General features: G+C 42.3%; 1 protein-coding gene across 1 annotated transcript in view; it reads right to left on the reverse strand.

The window, feature by feature from the left end:
- The window catches only part of creg2 (cellular repressor of E1A-stimulated genes 2), a 46,771-nt gene extending 40,333 nt beyond the window's left edge, over positions 1 to 6,438 (reverse strand). Inside the window, exon 1 of the mRNA XM_048532713.2 lies at positions 5,823 to 6,438. Within this exon, the coding sequence (XP_048388670.1) occupies positions 5,823 to 6,266 (444 nt within the window). The 5' untranslated portion in view covers positions 6,267 to 6,438. The remainder of the gene's footprint in view (positions 1 to 5,822) is intronic.
- Positions 6,439 to 21,326: the final 14,888 nt, after the last annotated feature.

Consider the following 21,326-nt stretch of genomic DNA (forward strand, 5'->3'; position numbering starts at 1 on the left):
GGGTTGTGTAGTTTCAGAGATGAGATTTCACATTATGAAGTGTACATCAGTGAACAGAAGACAGACTTCAAAGGACATAAGAAAAGGGCGTGTGGCTTCACTAGGGAACTCAAGAACTGCATCATTTCAAGACCCCCTCAGTATCTAGCTGCAGAAGATGCACGTGCTCCAGCATAAAATGTAAAGTGGCCAGTTTAAATAGCACTTAGCCTGGGTTGTATTCTTTTTGAAACTGACATAAAGATCTGGACCGACGTGTAATCAATACTCAGGCCTCAGCTAGCACTGCATCACATCCAGGCACTGGGTTGCAACAGTGATGTATGATACCCTGCAGTGTAAGAGACCAGGTCTTGAAGGATTTTTGACAAGAATGGTCACTGTATCTAACTTTTTATCGGTTAGAGAGATAGTAGGAGCTGCTGATGCTGGAGAATCTGAGATAACACGGTGTGAAGCTGGATGAACACAGCAGGCCAAGCAGCATCAGAGGAGCAGGAAAGCTTGATGTTTCTGGTTGGGACCCTTCTTCAGAAATGGGGGAGGGGAAGGGGATTCTAAAATAAATAGGGAGAACGGGGGAGGCAGATAGAAGGTGGATAAAGGAGAAGATAGGGTGAGAGGAGACAGACAGGACAAAGAGGCAGGGTTAGAGCCAGTGAAGGTGAATGTAGGTGGGGAGTTAGGGGGGGATATGCCAGTCCAGGGAGGACAAACAGGTCGGGGGGCGGGGGGGGGAGGCGGGATGAGGTTAGTGGGTAGGAGATGGGGGTGGGGCTTGAGGTGGGAGGAATGGTTAGGGAGGTGGGGACTAGCTGGGCTGGTTTTAGCATGTGGTTGGGGGAGGGGAGATTTTGAACCTTGTGAAGTCCACATTGATACCCTTGGACTGCAGGGTTCCCAGGTGAAATATGAGATGCTGTTCCTGCATCTTTCGAGTGGCGTCATCATGGCAATGCAGGAGGCCCAGGATGGATATGTTGTCCGAGGAGTGGTTTTATTGCTTAACTATTTAAGGATGTGAACCAAGGTAGGGTGGAATCAGAGTTACCAGGTGAGCATAATCTTTGGTAGGGAAGAGCTGAGATCCATAATACTGCCTCAGAAGGGTGGGGTATTTCAGTACAGCAAAAGTAGCACTCATCATAGAATCCCTACAGTGTGGAAACAGGCCCTTTGGCCCAACAAGTCCACAATGAACCTCAAAGCATGCCATACAGACTCATCCATCTAATCTAGGGCAATTTAGCATGGTCAATTCACCTAACCTGCACATCTTTGGACTGTGGGAGGAAACCCACGCTGACATGAGGAGAATGTGCAAACTCCACACAGACAGTTACCCAAGACTAGAATCGAACCCAGGTCCCTGGTACTGTGAGGCAGCTGTGCTAACCACTGAGCCACTGAGCCACCCGCTTACGCCCTATAGGAAAGGACATGCAGTTAGTGATAGCTGGAATGTGCAATTTTCCTGGGCCAACTTGTTTGTACTACGGATGCTGGAAAACTGAAGTAATGAATGAGCAAGTAAAGAGTGTACAACAGTTGCTTTTAGGGGGTTGAAGGGTGCACTAGCACCAGTGAACGAAAGAAGGCAATGAGAAAATGGTGGTGTCTGTCCTGGGCATGCTATTGATTCCCGCGGAGCATGCTTCTCTGCAGCTTGGGGAAAGACAGAGAGACAGCTGGCATCAGTGACAGTTGCAACTGTGTCCAGGTGGCTCAAGAAATATTTCTAGCTGATCTGTTGCCATAGACACCAACAACCTGTAACTATAGTTCTCAGTTTCACGAGGGAGTGCCTGCAGAACAGGTCTGTGACATTGTAACAGCAGCTGTGGAGACAGAAACATGGTTTGCAGCTGGAGTTTGGCAGAGTAACAAATGTTCAACACAGGAGGACAGGTGACCCTGAGTCAGCAGGCAACGGGAAACACAACGTGGAATTTGCCAGCAGCAGCCTTTTTCAAAATAAAATGTTCATGGGGCATTGGTATTATGGGTGACTCCAATCTGCATATAGAATCCCTACAGTGTGGAAGCAGGCTTGAGCTTATCAAGTCAACACTGACCCTCCAAAGAGCATCCCACTCAGACTGAACCCCTCCCACTTCTCCCTGTGACCCTGCATTTCCCATGGCTAATCCACCTCGGCTGCACACCCCTGGGACACTACAGGCAATTTAGCACGGCCAATCCACCCAACCTACACACCTTTGGAACGTGGGGGGAAACTGGAGCAAACCCAAATTGACAGAAGGACAATGTGCAAACTCCACACAGTCACCCAAGGCTAGAGTCAAACTCAGGACCCTGGCACCGTGAGGCAGAAGCACTAACCAGTGAGATACTGTGCTGCCCTGAGAAGGGAAGTAAAGGAGTGCCAATGCATTGGTCAGGAATTGAACCTGGGAATCCCACATGCAAGTGAGAATTCTACCACTGAACCACCAATTGCTGCCCACTTTCAAACCAGGGAGCTTTTGCATATGTGGCAAATGTGATAACCAATGCACTACAGAAACACAATATACATAGAATGGGCAAACACAACAGACAGGGCACAATATGGAAAAATGTGAGGTTATCCACTTTTGTAGGAGAAACATGTGCAGAGTTCTCCATAAATGGTAAGATACTGGACAGTGTAAACATACAAAAGAACCTAGATGTTGCTGTTGATGATTCAATCAAGGCTAACAGACAAGGTGCTGTGAGACTAACGGAGTGTTAGCCTTTATTGCAAGAGGAGCTGAGAATGGTGAAGTCTTGCTACAGTTATATAGGAGCTTGGTTAGACTGCATCTGGAATACTGTGTGCAGTTTTGGTCACCTTACCTCAGGAAAGATATTATTGCCATAGAGGGAGTGCAACAAAGATTCACCGGACTTGTTCCCAGGATGTTGGGGCTACCCAGAGAGATTGGGCAAACTGGGCCTGTATTCTTTACAGTTGCAAAGAATAAAAGATGCTCTCATCAAAACTTACAAAATATTTAAAGGGTAAATGTAGTTAAGATGCTTCCCTTGGTTGGGATGTCTCAAACCAAGAGCCACAACTTAAAAGTAAAGGGAACGTCACTTAATTCTGAAATGAGAATAAATCTTTCAATCAGAGGGTTGTGAGTCTTTGCAATTCTCTACCCTGGAGGGCTGTGAAAGCTCAGATTTTGAGTATATTTAACGCAGAGGTTGACAGAATTCTGATAACCAGTGGCAATGCAGACGTATGGGGATAACATGGGTAAAAGGCATTGAACTATTTTATCAGCCATAATTGTAATGGATGTCTAGGCATTTAATAGACATTTCTAATCATCCAGTGGTCAGTCATGAGTCAACCACATTGCTGTAGGTCTGCAGTCACGTATAGATACTGGATGTTCATCCTTGAAGCATGTTAGTAAATCAGACAGGTTTTTATGACAATTGTCATAATGATCTCCATTATGTTTTTTTGGATCAAATTCAAATTTCACTTTCTCCTATGGTGGGATTTGAACCCATGTCTCTGAAAAATTAGCCCAAGGTTCTGGATTTGGTAATCCATAACCACTATGCCATCCCTCTGATGTTTAGTAATCAGAGGTCCATACCTGGAGGATGAGGCACATTGATGAGAATGGGATCCAGAGGTGCCCAGACAAGGAAGGCAGTCTCTGGTGGATCTCTGAGGGCAAACAATGCCTCAGGAATTGCTATTGCTGCTAGGGAATCCTACTATGGATCACAAAATACCCAGGAGAGACAACTACCCTCCATCCTTGCTGGAAGGCTGAGAGTCTCCCACCATGGTACAGGCTCCTCTTCACATGGTACTGGCTCCTCCCCACACTAAAAAAATGCCAGCAAAGGCAGGGAGAGGCGAAATTTAAAAATGGTTCATTTGAGCTCCTGGGCACTTGAGCTTCCTGCCAATGGACCAGCAAAATTCCAGCCATTTAACATTTCAAATCATGTGACCTTTTATTGGATCTGATGAATACTGCCATATGGGCTGAATAATTCCAGCATTTCTGCTCTTGTCTCATTTATGTAATGATTGAAATAATAACTTGCGTTAAATCCATGCACAAAACAAGTAGGTGTACAAAATTAAGAATGTAGTCTTTTAACTAGCCTGTTCTGGATGAAAATTGCAACAAAAAGAAAGATGCAGCACTTAGGTAAACAATGACGTTTGCTCAATATTCGACTACCAACTAACTTGACTGCATTTTACAGAAGCTTTTTATACGAATTTTCCAAGTATATTTTACATAGGGCCAGCTGGCACTGGCAGTAAAGGGACTAGAGCATGGCACACATCAGATTCAGAGATTCCACAATTTCACACCGCCTGATAACATGGAGCATGGGGTCATTAAGTCTTAGAATTTTAGAAATTTGTAGGATGGAAGGAGGCCATTTGGCTCCTTGAGACAACAGCATCTGAAAAGACGACAACTAGATTAATCCCAATTTCCAGTTCTTGGTCCTTAATCTTATAAATTACAGGCATTTCAAGTGTATTTCCAAATACTTTGAGGGTTTCTCCTCCATCTTTTCAAACAGTTGCCCTCCATCACCACCCTCTGGATGAAAATATTCCCCTCAATCTAAACCTCCTGCTTCTGAGCAAAATTATATGCCTCCTGGTTTGGACAAATCGTCCCAGGGGATAGGGCTTTCCAATCCACTCCATTTAGACCCCTCTTAATTTTAAACACTCTTCAGTTAGTTCTACTCTCAGCCTCCTCTGTTTTAAAGAAAAATATCTTCGCCTATCCAACCTTTTCTGATAATGAAAATGTTGTGGTCCAGATAACACACTTCTAAATCTCCTCTTGTACCTTCTTCAATGCAATTATCACATCTTTCCTGAAAGAGAGAGAAAGAGGAAGACCCACAGGCAGCCACCAGCACCTAAAAGAGTGTGAGGTCGATGACCGCAAAGAACATAGGAGAGTGGTGACAGCAGTTTCACAAAGAGCACTTGCATAAAAAGCAAAAGAGAGAGCAGTGACAGCAGATTCTGGATCAATGTGTGAAAGCAGGGACAGCAACTTCATAAAGAGGGGACCTGTGTAAGAAGAGCAGTAGCAGCAGGAGTTACAAACTAACGGCACAAAATCCCTTCACCCTGTTTGTACCTATCAGAGCTGAAGTATGAAGTGACAGGTAAACAAGTAGGTGATGTTGGGTATTTCATCAAAGCAACAGGCATTACTGTAGCTGGAGTGTCAAGAAATTCACTTTAAAATTATTTAATATCCACATCAATTAACCAATAGAAAAGAAATGGCTGGGTAGGTGATGTGTTGCAGCTGTAGCATATGGGAGCTGTCAGAGCTCCTAGCTATCAGTTAAATGCTAGCTAGCTGCACTAGCTCTCTTAAATCATGTAGGGAATACAAACGTTGTCCTTTTTTGTTTATACATGTAGCACTTTACATAGCCTGCACTAAATTTCATGTGCCACTGTTCAGTCCGTTAATACACCTCAAACCCCTCTCTTGAAATTTCTGCAGTCTCTTCCTAAATTTGGTACTGTGCAGATTTAATAGTGTTGCATTGTGTGTCGGACTCCAAATATTTTGTACGAGCTTAGAAACACTAGCAGTGCCCTGGGGCATGCTAGTCAGAACAGCAACCCCTCTGCTCCGGCTCTAACGTAAGTCCTCTACTGAGTGCTGGCCTAGAGAGAACATGACTGCAAAGTTCTTACACACTCATTCCTGGTACTGGTAGGTAGTCACAGCACATGTTACCCTGTAACCTATCTAATGGAGCGTTAAAGCTGCTCCCATCATAAAGGTGCAAAGATGTGGCTGCTGTACCTTGTCTAGAGTGGAGAGAGTGGCCAGAAAGCCCCAGTTGCTGGAGTGGACCATGTAGCGGGCGGTGAGCGCTTTCTCCCGCTGGGGCTGCTCGGGGACAGCCTGCTCGGGCGCTTTCGCACTCAGCACTTCCCTGCGGTAAGAAAACATCCTGGAGGGGAAGCTGAGGACCTCTTTAGGACTGGGGAGCTCGGCCCTGGAGTTTGCATCCTGCTCCTGGTAGACAGCGGCGGGGTAGGAGGCTTTCCAGATGCTGCTGCTGCTCTCGAACAGGCGGTTGGGCAGCACGTCCACCTCGACCTCCTCGTCCACCTCGGCGGACACTGCTTCCTCTTGGTTGGTAACCGCCCAGGACACCGAGTTAACGATCACATAGCCGCGGCTGCAATGCACCAGGCAAACCAACAGGAAGGCAAGGGAGGAGAGCGACAGCAACATTGGCATGGCTCTCCCCCAGAAAAACGCAGACCAGCTCACTCACCGAGGCGCCTGGATGTTTGCCTGTAAACAGTCTTTCAACAAAACAGCCGAGAGAACACAGCCTGCACTGACATTCAAAGCAGCACCATCTGCCGGCAAGACCAAACCTTCTTCCACTCTTGGCATCTTTCAATCCATGAGCAGCGCCCTACCTTCCAAGTGATAATGGGAACTGCAGATGCTGGAGAATCCAAGATACTAAAATGTGAGGCTGGATGAACACAGCAGGCCCAGCAGCACCTAAGGAGCTCCTGAGGTGCTGCTGGGCCTGCTGTGTTCATCCAGCCTCACATTTTATTGCCCTACCTTCCAAACCGCCCAGCTTGGAATAAAAGGAGAAATCGTTGTTTGCGAAGTATACCTGGCAAAACTGTACCCCTGTTATATTTTTCCTTTCTCAATCTTATTATAAAACGATTCATTTTGCATCAAGATTACTCACCGTCTTGTAAAAATTGTGGGTTTGCAAAGGAAATGGAAGGCGAGGGCACTCCTTTAACAATGACAATAAATTCCACCTGATATTTAATATATAGGCAAATATACGATTAGAGCTAAAAGGCAGCTCATGGCAATATTTGCAAATTGAAGAGTTGCAGTCTCCATATGTTAGCAAAATGTATTTTAATTCTCTGTGCCACCAGAAAGAAGCCTGGAGTGATTTTCATAGAATCCCTATAGAGTGGAAAGAGGCCGTTAGACCCGCTGAGTTACCCTCAATGCCCTGAAGAGCATCCCACTGAGATCCAGCTCCCTTACCCTATCCCCATGGACACTACAGGGCAATATACCATGGTCGATCCACCTAACCTTTAAGGCAAGAGATATCTTTACTAAAAGATTAATTTATTTCACTGTTGCAGTCTCAAATATCTGGAACTCCCATCCTAACAGAAATGAGCATTTACTGACCCACCATTGTTTGGCAGCAGTTATATAGTCATGGAGCTATACAGCACCGACATATACCCTTCGGTCCAAATGGTCCATGCTAAACATAATCCCAAACTAAACTAGTCCCACTTGCCTCCTCCTGGCCCATGTCCCTCCAAACATTTCCTATTCATGCACTAATCTAAATGTCTTTTAAATATTGTAACTGTGCCCACACCTAACACTTCCTCAGAAACTTCATTCCAAGAAGATGTTCACTATTACCTTCGCAAGAGCAATTAGAAATGGGCTAGCAATAAACGTTGGCCCGTCAGTAATTCCTACCTCCCATAAAATAGTTTAAAAATGTGACATGTATGAATCTTTGTGCTGCTCTCAGTGCTCCAGTACATACACTCCCCTTAGCCAGCCAAATCTCTAAGCATTGCATATGTTGTGCTACAGTCTGCTCCTTACTTCTTGGTTTGGTTCAGGTCCACCTACAGTCACTGAGACGGCTATCTGTAAGGCTGTGCCCCATAAGCTACTTCCACATTACGTTGTGGACCTTCAGAAGTCTGCAGACCCCAGTTTGGAAACCATTGTGATGATGTGCCTCTCAGAAAATAAGGGAAAATTGTCACACATTCCCCCTTACTAAATGTATATACACTAACTTTTCTCACAGACTCTGGCAACTTGTGGAATCATCAGTCTTTAAGTTGTAATGTCCAATCAATTGTTGGGCCCCTCAACTGCTCTTCAAAGCTAAGAACTGTTATAAAAGCTTTCTTTTCATTTCATGCGGCTCTCCGTGTTCCAGCAAGCATCCCAGAGTTTCTAATTAAGTCCAGGGCTGATGAGTTCCAAATTTCCTGGCAAGCCAATTAAAATATTTTATTAACTTTTTCACCATTTGATTTTATTTGCATCCTGTTAGCAGATATGGAGGGAAGAGTCTTCCAGCTATGCTTTTGTTCGAGTATATGCATCTTACATGACTTAGTGGCAGTAGATTTTCACTCTGGGCTTAAATTATATGAAGAAATGGTGTCCGAAGCTTAATTATTGATGTTTGTGCAAAATTTAGATCTCTGGTATGGTAAAGCAAGAAAAGCCACATTTATTGCCCATCCCCACTGTAACAGGGGATTTAAACACACATACTGCACAAGAACTATAAAGGAGGGATTCTTTATTGCACTGGCAACAAGCCTTTAAAAATATGAATGGAAAAGCATAAGTTAGAAGAATTAAAAATTTACAATGGATACTTGTCTGATGTTACAGACACTTGTAAATATTATTGTAGAGCTTAACTTCTGCCTTCTAATCGGTCAGGCAATGTGTTCAGTTGGAGGAACTCCTACTACTAACTTTCTGTGACCATGCAAAACCGATGACCTCACCACCCAGACATAATGGGGATGTTTCTCTCCCCATCATCCACAAACTCAGAGGTTTTGCCCAGATGTTCATCTAGGTCTCCTACACGTCAAGACCAGAAGACCACAAGACATGGGAACAGAATATAAGCCATTCAGCCCATCAAGTCTGCTTCACTATTCAATGAGATCAAAGGTAATCTAATAATTCTCAACTCCACCTTCTTGCTATTTCCCATAACCCTTGATTCCATTGATTAAGCATCTGTCTATCTCAGACTTGAATATACTTCACAACTCAACCTCTGTGATTTCACAAATTCCACAGATTCACTGTCCTCTGAGAGAAGGAATCCTCCTCATCTCTGTCCTAACTGGGTGAGATTATGCCCTCTGGTCCTAGATTCTCCCTCAAAAAGATACAATCTTTATGCATTTTCTCTGTCAAGCCCCAAAGAATTATGCATATTTCAATAAAGTCTCCTCGGAACTTTTTGAACTCCAATGAATACAGGCCCAATCTATTCAACTCCTCTCATAAGACTACTCAAATGCCAATATACCTCTTCTTGAATAGGGGAACCAAGACTGTTCATGATATTTTAGGTGGTATCTGACTACTGCCTTTTTCAGTTATAGCAAGACTTCTCCACTTTTATACGCCATTCCCTTTGAAATAAAGGCCACCATTCAATTTTCCTTCCTTACTGTTGTGAATGCTGTGTGCTAACTTTTTGTGATTCATGCATGAGGACTCCCTATCCTCTCTTGAATACAGTGTTTTGCAAACTTTCTTCATTTAAATAATACTCAGCTCCGCTTTTGTTCCTGCTAAAGTGCACAACCTGACGTTTTCCTATGTCATATTCCATCTGCCAAGTTTTCTTTTAATCATTCACTTTACCTGTCTATATTCTTCTGAAGACTCTTTGTGTATCTTCCTCTCTAGTTGTCTTCCTATCTTTTCGTGCCATCCGGGATTCTGGCTGTAATACATTCACTTATGCTGTCCAAGTCATTAATATATATTGTAGGTAATGGCCAAGTGGAATTATCACTAGACTATTGATCCAAAAACCCAGCTGATGTTTGGGTTCAAATCCCAACATGGCAGACGTGGGGAAAAAAAGTCTGGAATTAAGAATCTATTGAACACCATGAAATCATTGTTGGTTGTCTGAAAAACCCGTTTGGTTCACTAATGTTTTTCAGGGAAGGAAATCTGCTACCCTCACCTGGTCTAGCCTACATGTGACTCCAGACACACAGCAATGTGGTTGACTTTCAGTTGACCTCTGAAGTAGCCTAGCAAGACATTCAATTGTATCAATCACTACAAAGTCTCACCTGGCATTGATCTAGGCACAGGAAAAGACAACAGCAGAAACAGCCCTGTTGACCCTGCAAAGTCCTCCTCACTAACATCTGAGGGCTAGGGCCAAAATTGGGAGAGCTATCTCACAGACCAGTCAAGCAACAGCCTGACATAATCATATTCACAGAATTATACCTAACAGCCAGTGTCCTAGACACCACCATCACCATCCCTGGATATGTCCTGTTCCACTGGCAGGACACAACCAGCAGAGGGGGCAGCGCAATGGTATACAGTTGGGAGGGTGTTGCTCTGGGAGTCCTCAACATTGACTCATGGCTTCAGGTTAAAGAAAACATGGGCAAGGAAACCTCCTGCTGATTACCACAAACTGTTCTCCTTCAGCTGATGAATCAGTACTCCTCATTATTGAACAACACTTAGGGGAAGCACTGAGGATTGCAAGGGCACAAAATGTACTCTGGGTGGGGTATTTCAATGTCCACCACCAACAGTGGCTCGGCAGCAGTACAACTGTTTGAGCTGGTCGGGACCTAAAGGATATAGCTGTTAGATTGGATCTGCGGCAGGTGGTGAGGGAACCAACAAGAGGGAAAAACATACTTGAACTCATCCTTACTAATCTGCTAGCTGCAAATGCATCTGCCCATGACAGTATCAGTAAGAGTGACCATCACACAGTCCTTTTCTTCACATTGAGAATAACTTCCATCGTGTTATGTGGCACCATCACCATGCTGAATGGGACAGATTTCGCACAGACACTAGCAACTCAAGACTAGGCATCCGTGAGGCACTGTGGGCCATCAACGGCAGCAGAATTGTACTCCAGCACAATCTATAACCTCATGGCCCAGCATATTCTCCACTCAACCATTACCGTCAAGCCAGAGCATCAAATCTTGTTCAATGGAGAGTGCAGAGGGCATAGCAGTAGTCCCAGGCATACCTGAAGCTGAGGTGTCAACCTGGTAAAGCCACCAAACAGGACTATTTGCATGCCAAACAGCGAAAGCAGCAAGTGATGGACAGAGCTAAATGATCCCACAACCAATGGATCAGATCTAAGCTCTGCAGTCCTGCCATATCCAGTCGTGAATGGTGGTGGTCAATTAAACAGCTCACTGGTGGAGGATGGAAGAACACAGCTCATCAGTGCAAAAAAAAGGCTGAAGCATTTGCAGCAATCTTCAGCCTGAAGTGCCAAGTGGATGATCCATCTTGGCCTCCTCCAGTGGTCCCCAGCATTACAGATACCAGTCTTCTGCCAATTTGATTCACTCCATGTGATAGCAAGGAATGATTGGAGTCACTGGATACTGCAAAAACTACGGCCCCTGACAACATTCCAAAGACTTATGTTCCAGAACTTGCTGTTCCCCTAGCCAAGCTGTTCCAATATAGTTACAACACCAGTATTTACCCGACAATGTGAAAAATTGTCGAAGTACGTCCTGTACACAAAAAGCAGGACAAATCCAACCCAGCCGATTACCGCCCCATCAGTCTACTATCCATCATCAGTAAAGTAATGGGAGGTATCATCAACAGTGCTATCAAGCAGCACCTGCTCAGCAATAACCTGCTCAGTGAAGTCCAGTTTGGGTTCCACCAGGGCCACTCAGCTCCTGATCACATTACAGCCTTGGTTCAAACATGGACAAAAGAGCTGAATCCCAGAGGTGAGGTGAGAGTGTCAGCCTTTGACATCAAGGCTGCATTCGACTGAGTGTGGCATCAAGGAGCCCTGGCAAAACTGGAATCAACGGGCATCACGGGGTAAATTTTCCTGTGGTTGGATTCATACCTGACATATAGGAAGATGGTTGTGGTTGTTGGAGGTCAGTCATCTCAGCTCCAGGACATTTCTGCAGGAGTTCCTCTGGGTAGTGTCCTAGGCCCAACCATCTTCAGCTGCTTCATCAATGACCTTCCCTCCATCATAAGGTCAGAAGTGGGGATATTCACCAATGATTGTAAAATGTTCAGCACCATTCGCGACTTGTCAGATACTGAAGTGGTCCATGCCTGAATGCAACAAGATCTGGACAATATCCAGGCTTGGGCTGGCAAGTGGCAAGTGACATTCACACCACATAAATGCCAGGCTATGACCATCAATAAGAGACAATCTAACCACCATCCCTTGACATTCAATAGTGTTGCCATCACTGAATCCCCCACTATCAACATCCTGGGGGTTACCATTGACTAGAAACTCAATTGCACTCACCACATAAACACAGTGGCTACAAGAGGAGGACAGTAGCTGGGAATACTGTGGCAAGTAACTCAACTCCTGATTCCTCAAAGCCTGTCCACACAAGGCACAAGTCAGGAGCATGATGGAATATCCTCCACTTGCTCGGATGAGTGCAGACCCAACAACTCTCAAGAATCTTGACACCATCCAGGACAAAACAGCCCACTCGATTGGCACTACATCTACAATCATCCATTCCTTCCACCATCAACGCTCAGTAGCAGCAGTGTGTACCATCTACGAGATGCACTGCAGAAATTCACCAAAGATCCTCAGGCAGCACCTTCCAAACCGTTGACCACTTTCTTTAGAAGGACTAGGGCAATAGACATATTGAAACATCATCACCTTCAAGTTCCCATCCAAGCCACTCACTATCCTGACCTGGAAATGTATCGCCATTCCTTCACTGTTGCTGAGTCAATATCTTGCAATTCCCTCCTAGTAGCACTGGGGGTCAACCTACAGCAGGTAGATTGCAGCCGTTCAAGAAGGCAGCTCACCACCACCATCTCAAGGGCAACTAGGGATGGGTAAGGAATGCTGGCCAGCCTGTGACGCCCACATCACACAATGAATAGAAAAATATAATTATGGCCCCAACACTGATTCCTGTGCCACCCCACTATACAGGTTGCCATCCTCCTCTGTGACAATCCTCAGCACTCGTGCCCTGCAAGGATGTGTACGCAGCCCCCTACTGTACTCCCAGTACTCTAATGACTGTGCGGTCAAATTTTGTACAAACTCCATCTAACATTCACTGACAACACCAACCTTGTAGGTCGAATATCAAACAATGACGAGACAGAATATAGGAAAGAAAGAGAGTGCTTGGTGATACGGTGCAAAGATAACAATCTCTCCCTCAATGTCAGCAAAACTGAAGAGTTGGTCATCAACTTCAGGAAGCAAGGCATGTCCGTATCTACATCAATGGAGCTAAGATGGAGATAGTTGAGACCGTCAAGTTCCTAGGAGTGATGATTACCAATCTGTCCTGGCAACAGTCAAGAAGGCACAACAACGCCTCTTCTTCCTCAGGTCGCTAAGCAAATTCAGCATATCCATAGAACCTTCACCAACTTTTACAGATGTGCCAGTGAAAGCATTCTATCCAGCTGCATCAGACTTGGTGTGGCAACTGCTCTACATTGAACCATAAGAAAATCCAGAAAGTTGTGAACTCAGCCCAGATCTTCACACAAGCCAACCTTCCACCCATTGACTCCATCTATACTTCTCATTGCCATGTAAAGGCAGCCGACATCATCAAAGACCCCTCCCACCCCAATTAAAATCTCTTCCAACCTCTTCCATCAGGCAGAAAATACAAAAACTTAAACACATGTACCAACAGGTTCAAGAACAGCTTCTTATTAGATTTCTGAGTGGACCTCTCAAATTTCAAATCTAGTGTTGATCTTGCTTTTTGTGCACTTTCTTTGCAGTGTAACTTTTTATTCCTATCTCTGTTCAAGCTCTGTATGTTATGATCTGCCTGTACTGCATGCAAAACAAAACACTTAGATACATGCAATAATTATAAATCAAATCAAATCAAATAGAATTCAATCAAATCATCCAGAGAATACTTCCTTTATCCCAAATCTCTGTCTTCTATCAGATAGCCAATCCTCTGTGCACGCTAATATATAACCCCTAACACCATGGGCTCTTATCTCACATCCTTTTGGAAAAACAGCTGGAAATCTAAATATATTGCATCCACTGGATCTTCCTTATCTCTCTGGACAGTTACCTCTTCAAAGAACTGAATAAATTTGTCAGGAATGATACCTTTTTCATGAAGCCGTGCTGACGTGGCTTGATTATATTATGTATATTTATAAATGCTCTGCTCTGACGTTCTTTATACAATAAACTATCATTTTCCCAGTACCGGGTACTAAGCTCATTGGTCTATAGTTGTCTGTTCTTTATCTCTATTTTTTTTGAATGACTGTGTTATGATGGTAGATTTCCAATCCTCTGCCACTTTTCCAGAATCTAAGGATTCTTGGAAGTTTACTACCAGTGCATCCATTATCTCAGGAAATTCCTTGCTTTCAAATGGATGCATCCCACAAGTCCAGGGCAGTTATTGGCTTTTAGTCCCATTAGTTTACCTAGTATTAGTTATTGGATCCTGACAGTGCAGAAAGAGGCCATTCAGCCCATCAAGTCAGCACCAACCCTACGAAGAGAATCCCACCCACATCCAACCCCTTATCCTATTCCCATAACCCTGCATTTACTATGGCTAATCCATCTAGCCTGCACATTCCTGTACGCTTCAGACAATTTAGCTTGGCCAATCCTCCTAACCTGCACAACTTGTTGCCGTGGAAAGGCTTCCAGCATCATCAAAGACCCCTCCCACCCTGGTAATGCTCTCTTCCAACCTCTTCCATCAGGCAAAACATACTGAAGCTAGAATACACAAACCAATAGGTTCAAAAATAGCTTCTTCCCTACTGTTATTAGACTGATGAATGGACCTCTCTAACTTCAAATAATGTTGATCTTGCTAATGTTGATCTTGCGTTGCGCACCTCCTGACCAGCCGTAACGTCATATGTTTCACTCTGTCTGAGCACTCTGTGATCGGTATGTCATTGTTTGCTTTGATTTGCCTGTACTGCTCACGAAACAAAACTTTTCACTGTTCTTAGGTACACGTGACTATGATAAATCAAATCAGTTTAGTATTTTTGGAATGCTATTAGTGTCTTCTACTGTGAAGACTGATGCAAAGTATTTATTCAACTCCTCTGTCATTTGCCTGTTCCTTATTATTACTTCTCCAGCCTCATTCTTTAAGGGGCTTATGTTCACTTTGACTTCTCTGCTTCTTTTTATATATTTAATCATCCTCTTTCTATCCGTCTTGATATCATTTGGAAGTTTGTACTCAAATTTTATTTTCACCCTCTTTATTTTCTTTTGGTTATCTTTTCCTGATTTTTAAAATTTTCCTGACCGTCTGGCATATCTCTAATTTTTTCCACTTGGTATTTTTTTTCTTTCAATTTGGTTCTATTCTTAACTCTCCTGGTTAACAATGATAAGCTTATCCCCTTCCAAGAATCTTTCTTTCTCAATGGGATGAGTTATAAACTATTTTCTTAAACATCTGCTATTCTTCAACCATCCTTGCTAAACTCCTTTCACAGTTTTTCCCCAGCTATTTCTGCTCTCATTCCTTCAAAATTACTCTAATTTCAATTCAGCATAGTTGTTTCTGACCTAAGCTTATCAGTCTCAAATTAAGTGCTTAATTCTTCTCTGTTATAATCACAGTCTCTAGGAAATCTTTCAGTCTGATCCCTGGTTGGATCTAGAATGTATTGCTCGAGAAACAATTTGTCTTTTTCAATCTACATAAAGATTAATATCACTCATGGTTAATGCACTGCCTTTTCTGCATACCTTCATTATCACCTTATACATTCTCTATCGTACAGGATAGCTACTGTTAGGTCTATTTATAGTCTACTCCCACCAGTAATTGCTTCCCTGGTTATTTCTGACATATCCCCAAATGGATTCCACATATTCTGATCCAAGATCATTTTTAGCTATTGTATTTATTCCATCTCATAATAACAAAACTACCCAACCATCCTTTCCTTCCTGTCTATCCTTTTGAAAAGTCACATACCTCAGAATATTCTGCTACAAATTTTTATCTCCTTGTAACTATCTCTCAATAATGGGTGTAAGATCGCATCCATTAACCTCTACTTGTGTATTATTTAGTTTATTTTGTTATGAATACCAAAGGTATTCAAGTAAAAAGTCATGAATTTTCTCTTTTTACCATCCCTTTGCCCTTTTGAACCTATTTGGTGGTGATTTCTATGTTTATATATTTTGTCCCTTCTTGTCCCAATCCAGTTATTGTTAACCAAATAGATGGGTTGTAAAGCTGTCATATCCTTTTGCTTTGTAGGCCTTCTCTTAAACCCTCTATCTCTTTCATTTATTTGGCTCACTTCACCATCACTTCCCAGTGTTTAGGCACCATCAATGGCTATGGTCTGTTTTATTCATGGCCTTTGTTGTTCAGTGCTGACCCCTGACCATCTGACAGTCTGCTCCAATGCTTGCTTGCTGCCCTTTTCACTGTCACTTTGTCTGACTGTCCATGAAACTTCTCCCAGCAGTTACACACCTGGTCCAATCCCCCGTGATCCTCTAAGTACCACCACAGGCTTCCTGCTCACAAATCCTGGTCTTCTGTTCCTTTTCTTTGTCCCTTGCTCATAGCTCCTGTTCTCACTTCCCCCAGCCACTAATGACACTGTTTCCTGCAGGAAGGAGCTCAGAGGAACTGATCATCCATCATCATCTGCTGCACTTGTAATACTGAGAGAATAATGGTGAACTGTCCTTTGAACTGCTTTGATCTTTGGTGGTGATTTAATATCAATAAATAAACAGACTAATGTTTAAAGTCTAATATGACTCTTCTTCAGGTATGAACTGTTTCTTGCTGCCAGCCTTCCTGAGGCTCTCCACCGCTATCTATTGTTACTTCAGATTTCCAGCATCTGCAGTATTTTGCTTTCCTTTGTGGTGATTGCTCTCACATGTTGGTGTTAGGTAGAAGATTCTAGAATTTTGACTGTGACAATGAAGGGATGGTGACATATACGCAAGTTAGTGTGTGATCTTGGGGAAAAACTCTGAAGGTGATTGTTTTTACTGTTGTTCTTTCTCAGATATTGAAGTGGGCAAACTAACTGAAGTAAACTTGCATTCCCATCTACAAAGAAAGGGGAATAAAATCAACTTGGTTGACTGTACAATAATTCTCTCCATAAAGGAACATGAAGTGGGACTTTTTTGTTTCAAGCGTTTTTTGCTGCACTTCTTAAATTATTGTATTGGAAAGGTTAAGTCTGGGTAGTTATCTGCCCAGTATATTGTAGACTCGTACACAAAGGTCTACAAGGTACATAGAAACGGTCCAGTCGTGTTGTTGTTTTTTTGGGACATACTACATAATATTACATACTACAAAATAGTGCTACATAAATGCAAGTGGGTTTTGTCATCTTCACATGAATAAATAGATTCAGTTTCATTAACCTCTAATTACAGTTCAAAGAGGAGACCTGTAAGATCTGGTATATGTCCCCACCCAATTGAAAGAGGTCCTATATTTTTTCATCCCTCTTCATTTATCCATTTATCAAATTTATTCTTGACTATTGGCATGTTTTTTGCTTCAACTGCTAATTGTCAGTTCCCTTGCATTCATCTTGCTTGTATTCTGTTCTAAATCCCTGACATTTGAACCTGTACATATGGCCCCTCAGTTCAGACATATCCATTGCTGGTGCGAGTTTGCGTCCGTCTATCATTTTTCATAATGTTACATATTTTTATTATATCAACAATCATCAGCTATTCTGATGAAAAATATTCAATTTTTAAAAGTTATTTCTTTTTGCATTTCCTCATATCAGGTAGAATTCAAGGAAATCTGCCTTGTAATTTGTCTGAAACTTCAATATTATTCCTACACTGTACTCCTCACTCAAAGGTTTTAACGTTTTTAATGAGCTCATCAATAAAGAGGGCTAGTTAGTTGCCTGATTCAAGTTCAGTCTTCTCAGTTAGTAGAATGGGTCCCAGCTGTAATATGAATGGAAGAGTGACAATGCACAACGATTTATGGAAACTGGCAAGTGGAAGAATGTGATGGTGAAATCATGTGACAACTATGATCAGATTGAAAATAGATAATAACCAAATGACTTGTTCCGGCTGGAAAACGTTATAGAGGAGATAGTAATTTACTACCCAGGCAACTGTTCAATCCTTATTAACATAGATAAATGAAAACTATAAATGAATTAAAATTCATTAGCACACACTGAAGTAAATAAATATGATCTGATAGCCATTATGGAGATTTGGTTGCAGAATGACAAGGATTGAGTCCTGAATATTGAGGGGCATACAATACCATAAATAATAGAAAGTTAGGTAAAGGGAGACAGGTAGTGTTGTTAATCAATGATAGCATTTGTGAAATAGTTAGAAATTACTTTGATTCAGGTGAACAGGATGTATAATTGGTTTTGGTGGAGATGAAAATTGTATGGGAGATTACTCACTAGTGGGTGTGGTCTACAGGCCTCCTAACATTAATCACTACATAGGAAAAAGTATAGAAGAGGAACTATTAAGTAAAAACCAAAAGAACTGTGATTGTTGTAAATCAGGAACAAAAGCAAAGTTGCTGGAAAAGCTCAGAAGGTCTGGCAGCATCTGTGAAGGAAAAAACAGAGTTAATGTTTCAGGTTCGGTGACCCTTCCTCAGAACTGTTCTGATTTAAAGCTCTATAATGAAATCAGAATAATACTGAATTTTATCTAACATATCCTCTTTAATTCCACATTCTCACTCACTGGAAGAATAACACTCACTTTACTTACTTTTCCCTTTTTAAGTATCTGTCGAAACTCTTGCTGTTTTCCTTACAAGCTTTCTCTCATACTCCAATTTCTTTACCTGATTAAACTTGAGGCATTCTATTCCATTCTTTATTTTCTGACCAATTGCTACTCATGTTTGCACGGTTAAATTGCCCTTAAACGTTATCCATTGTGTCTGTATTAAACTCGCCCCTAGCATTGTATGCCCGTTCACTTCAGATAGCTCAGCTTTCATACCCATTGACTGCCATCATTTAGGTTTAAAACACTAGTCTAAAACACTTTCTGTTTTAAACATTAGTTTGGACTCAAAATGTTAATTCTGCTTTTTCTGTCGCAGATGCTGCCAGACCTGCTGGGCTTTTCCAGCAACTTTGCTTTGGTTCAGGAAATATTAAGTGTTGTGATAAAAGGATGGAAATAATTATGGGTGACTTTAAACTATATATAAAGTGGACTAATCAGAATAGTAACCTGGTTGAGAAAATCATCAAATGCTTTCAAGATAGTATAAGAGAATAGCATGTTTTGGAACTGACCAGAGAGCAGGTTATATTAGATTTAGTATTCTGTAATGTGACGGGATTAGTTAATGACCTCAGAGTTAAAACATCCCCAGCTAGCAGTGATCGCACCACATTTGAATTTCACACCCAGTTTGGAAGGGAGAATTGTGGGGCTTAGACTCCTTGTAAATATGAAGTTGTTTACTTTGGCAGAAAGAATGTAAAAGAATATTAATGAAATGGACAACAACTGAAGAATTCCAAGGTCCAGAGGGGTTTAGGTGGATAAATAATTGAGTCACAAAAAGTTAGTATACAGATACAGCATATCATCAGGAAGGCTAATGGGATGCTATCCCTTATTATTAGAGGACTGAACATAAAAGTGACAATGTTGTGCTTCAGTTATACAGCATTGGTAAGATCACATCTCAAAATCTGTCTACAGGTTTGGCCTTCTTACTAAGAAATGATGTCAGTGCGGTAGAAATATTTCATTAGGGATTTACTAGATTGATACATGAAATGGGTGTGTTTTCTTATATGAATACATGGGACAGGATAAACTTATTTCCATTGGAGTTCAAAGGACTGAGAGTGACTCAATTGAACTGAATAGTCATGATGAAGTGGACGTTTCCTCTTACGGGTCAAACCAGAAGCAGGCTCTTAAATTAGGGGTCGGTCTTTTAGGACAGTGATGTCTTTCCCTCAAAAGATTGTGCAACTTGGAACTCAGTGACTCAGTGGGTAGTGGAAATAAGGTCGTTGAATATTTTTTAAGACAGAGGTAGATGGCATAGGCAAGGGAATCAAAAGTTATTGAGGTGTAGATGAAAGACAGGATCTATTCACATTTGGAAGTGAATGGACTTGTTAGTGATAGGGAGCATGGTTTTGTGCAGGGAAGGTCATGTCTCACCAACTTGATTGAGTTTTTTTGAGGAGGTAGCAAGAATGATTGATGAGGGAAGGGCAGTGGATGTTGTCTACATGGACATTAGTAAGGCATTTGATAAGGTACCTCAAGGCAAGCTAATACAAAGATAGAGTCTCATGAGATCCAAGGTGCACTGGCTAGGTGGATACAGACCTGGCTTGGTCATAGAAGACAGAGAGTAGCAGTGGAAGGGTGTTTTTCAGAATGGAGATCAGTAACTAGTGCTGTTCCACAGGGATCAGTACTGGGACCTTTGTTGTTTGTAGTATAAATAAATGAGCCGGAGGAAAATGTAGGTGGTCTGATTAGTAAATTTGTGGATGACACCAAAATTGTTGGAGATTCAGATAGTGAAGAGAATTGGCAAAGGATACAGCAAGATGGAAATAGATTTCAGATTTGGGCAGAGAAATGGCAGATGGAATTTAATCCAGACAAATTTGAGGTGATGCATTTTAGAAAATCAAATTCAGGTGAGAATTATACAATAAATGGCAGAACTATTAGGAGCATTGACATTCAGAGGGACCTGGGCACTGAAAGTGGCTACTCAGGTGGATATGGTGGTCAAGAAGGAATACAGCATGCTTGCTTTTATTGGTTGGGGCATTAAATATGAAACTTGGCAAGTTATATTACAGCTTTATAAAATTTTAGTTAGACCACATTTATAACACTGTGCAGTTCTAGTTACCACACTACCAGAAGGACATTATGGATGTTGTGGAGAAGGTGCTGAAAAGGTTTACCAGGATGTTACCTGGTCTGGAGGGTTTTAGGTATGTGGAGAGGTTGGATAGAGTTGGATTGTTTTCACTGGAAAGACGGAGGCTAAGGGGAAACCAGAAAGAAGTCTACAAAATTATGAGAGGCATAGATAGGGTGGACAGTCAGAGACTTTTTCCCAGGTGGAAAAGTAAACTCCAAGAAGGCACAGATTCAGAATGAGAGGGAGAAAGTTTAAGGGAGAAGTGTGGGCAAAGTTTTCACACACTGGCTGGTAGATGCTTGGAACACACTGCTAGTCGAGATGGTGGAAGTAGGCACATCAGTAACGCGTAAGACCAATCTTGATAGACAAGTGAGCAGGAGGTGAGTAGGATAAACACCACGTGTGGATAATAGATAGCAAGTCTAAATAAGGAGTAGGAATTGGCACAGGCTTGGTGGGCTGAAGGGCCTGTTTCTGAGCTGCATTATTCTTTGTTCTCATTGAATGATGGACCAGGCTTCAGGGGCCAAATACTTTCTTCAGTTCCTATTTCATT

This window comes from Stegostoma tigrinum, chromosome 6 (assembly GCF_030684315.1).
Source record: "Stegostoma tigrinum isolate sSteTig4 chromosome 6, sSteTig4.hap1, whole genome shotgun sequence".
Classification (NCBI taxonomy): Eukaryota; Metazoa; Chordata; class Chondrichthyes; order Orectolobiformes; family Stegostomatidae; genus Stegostoma; species Stegostoma tigrinum.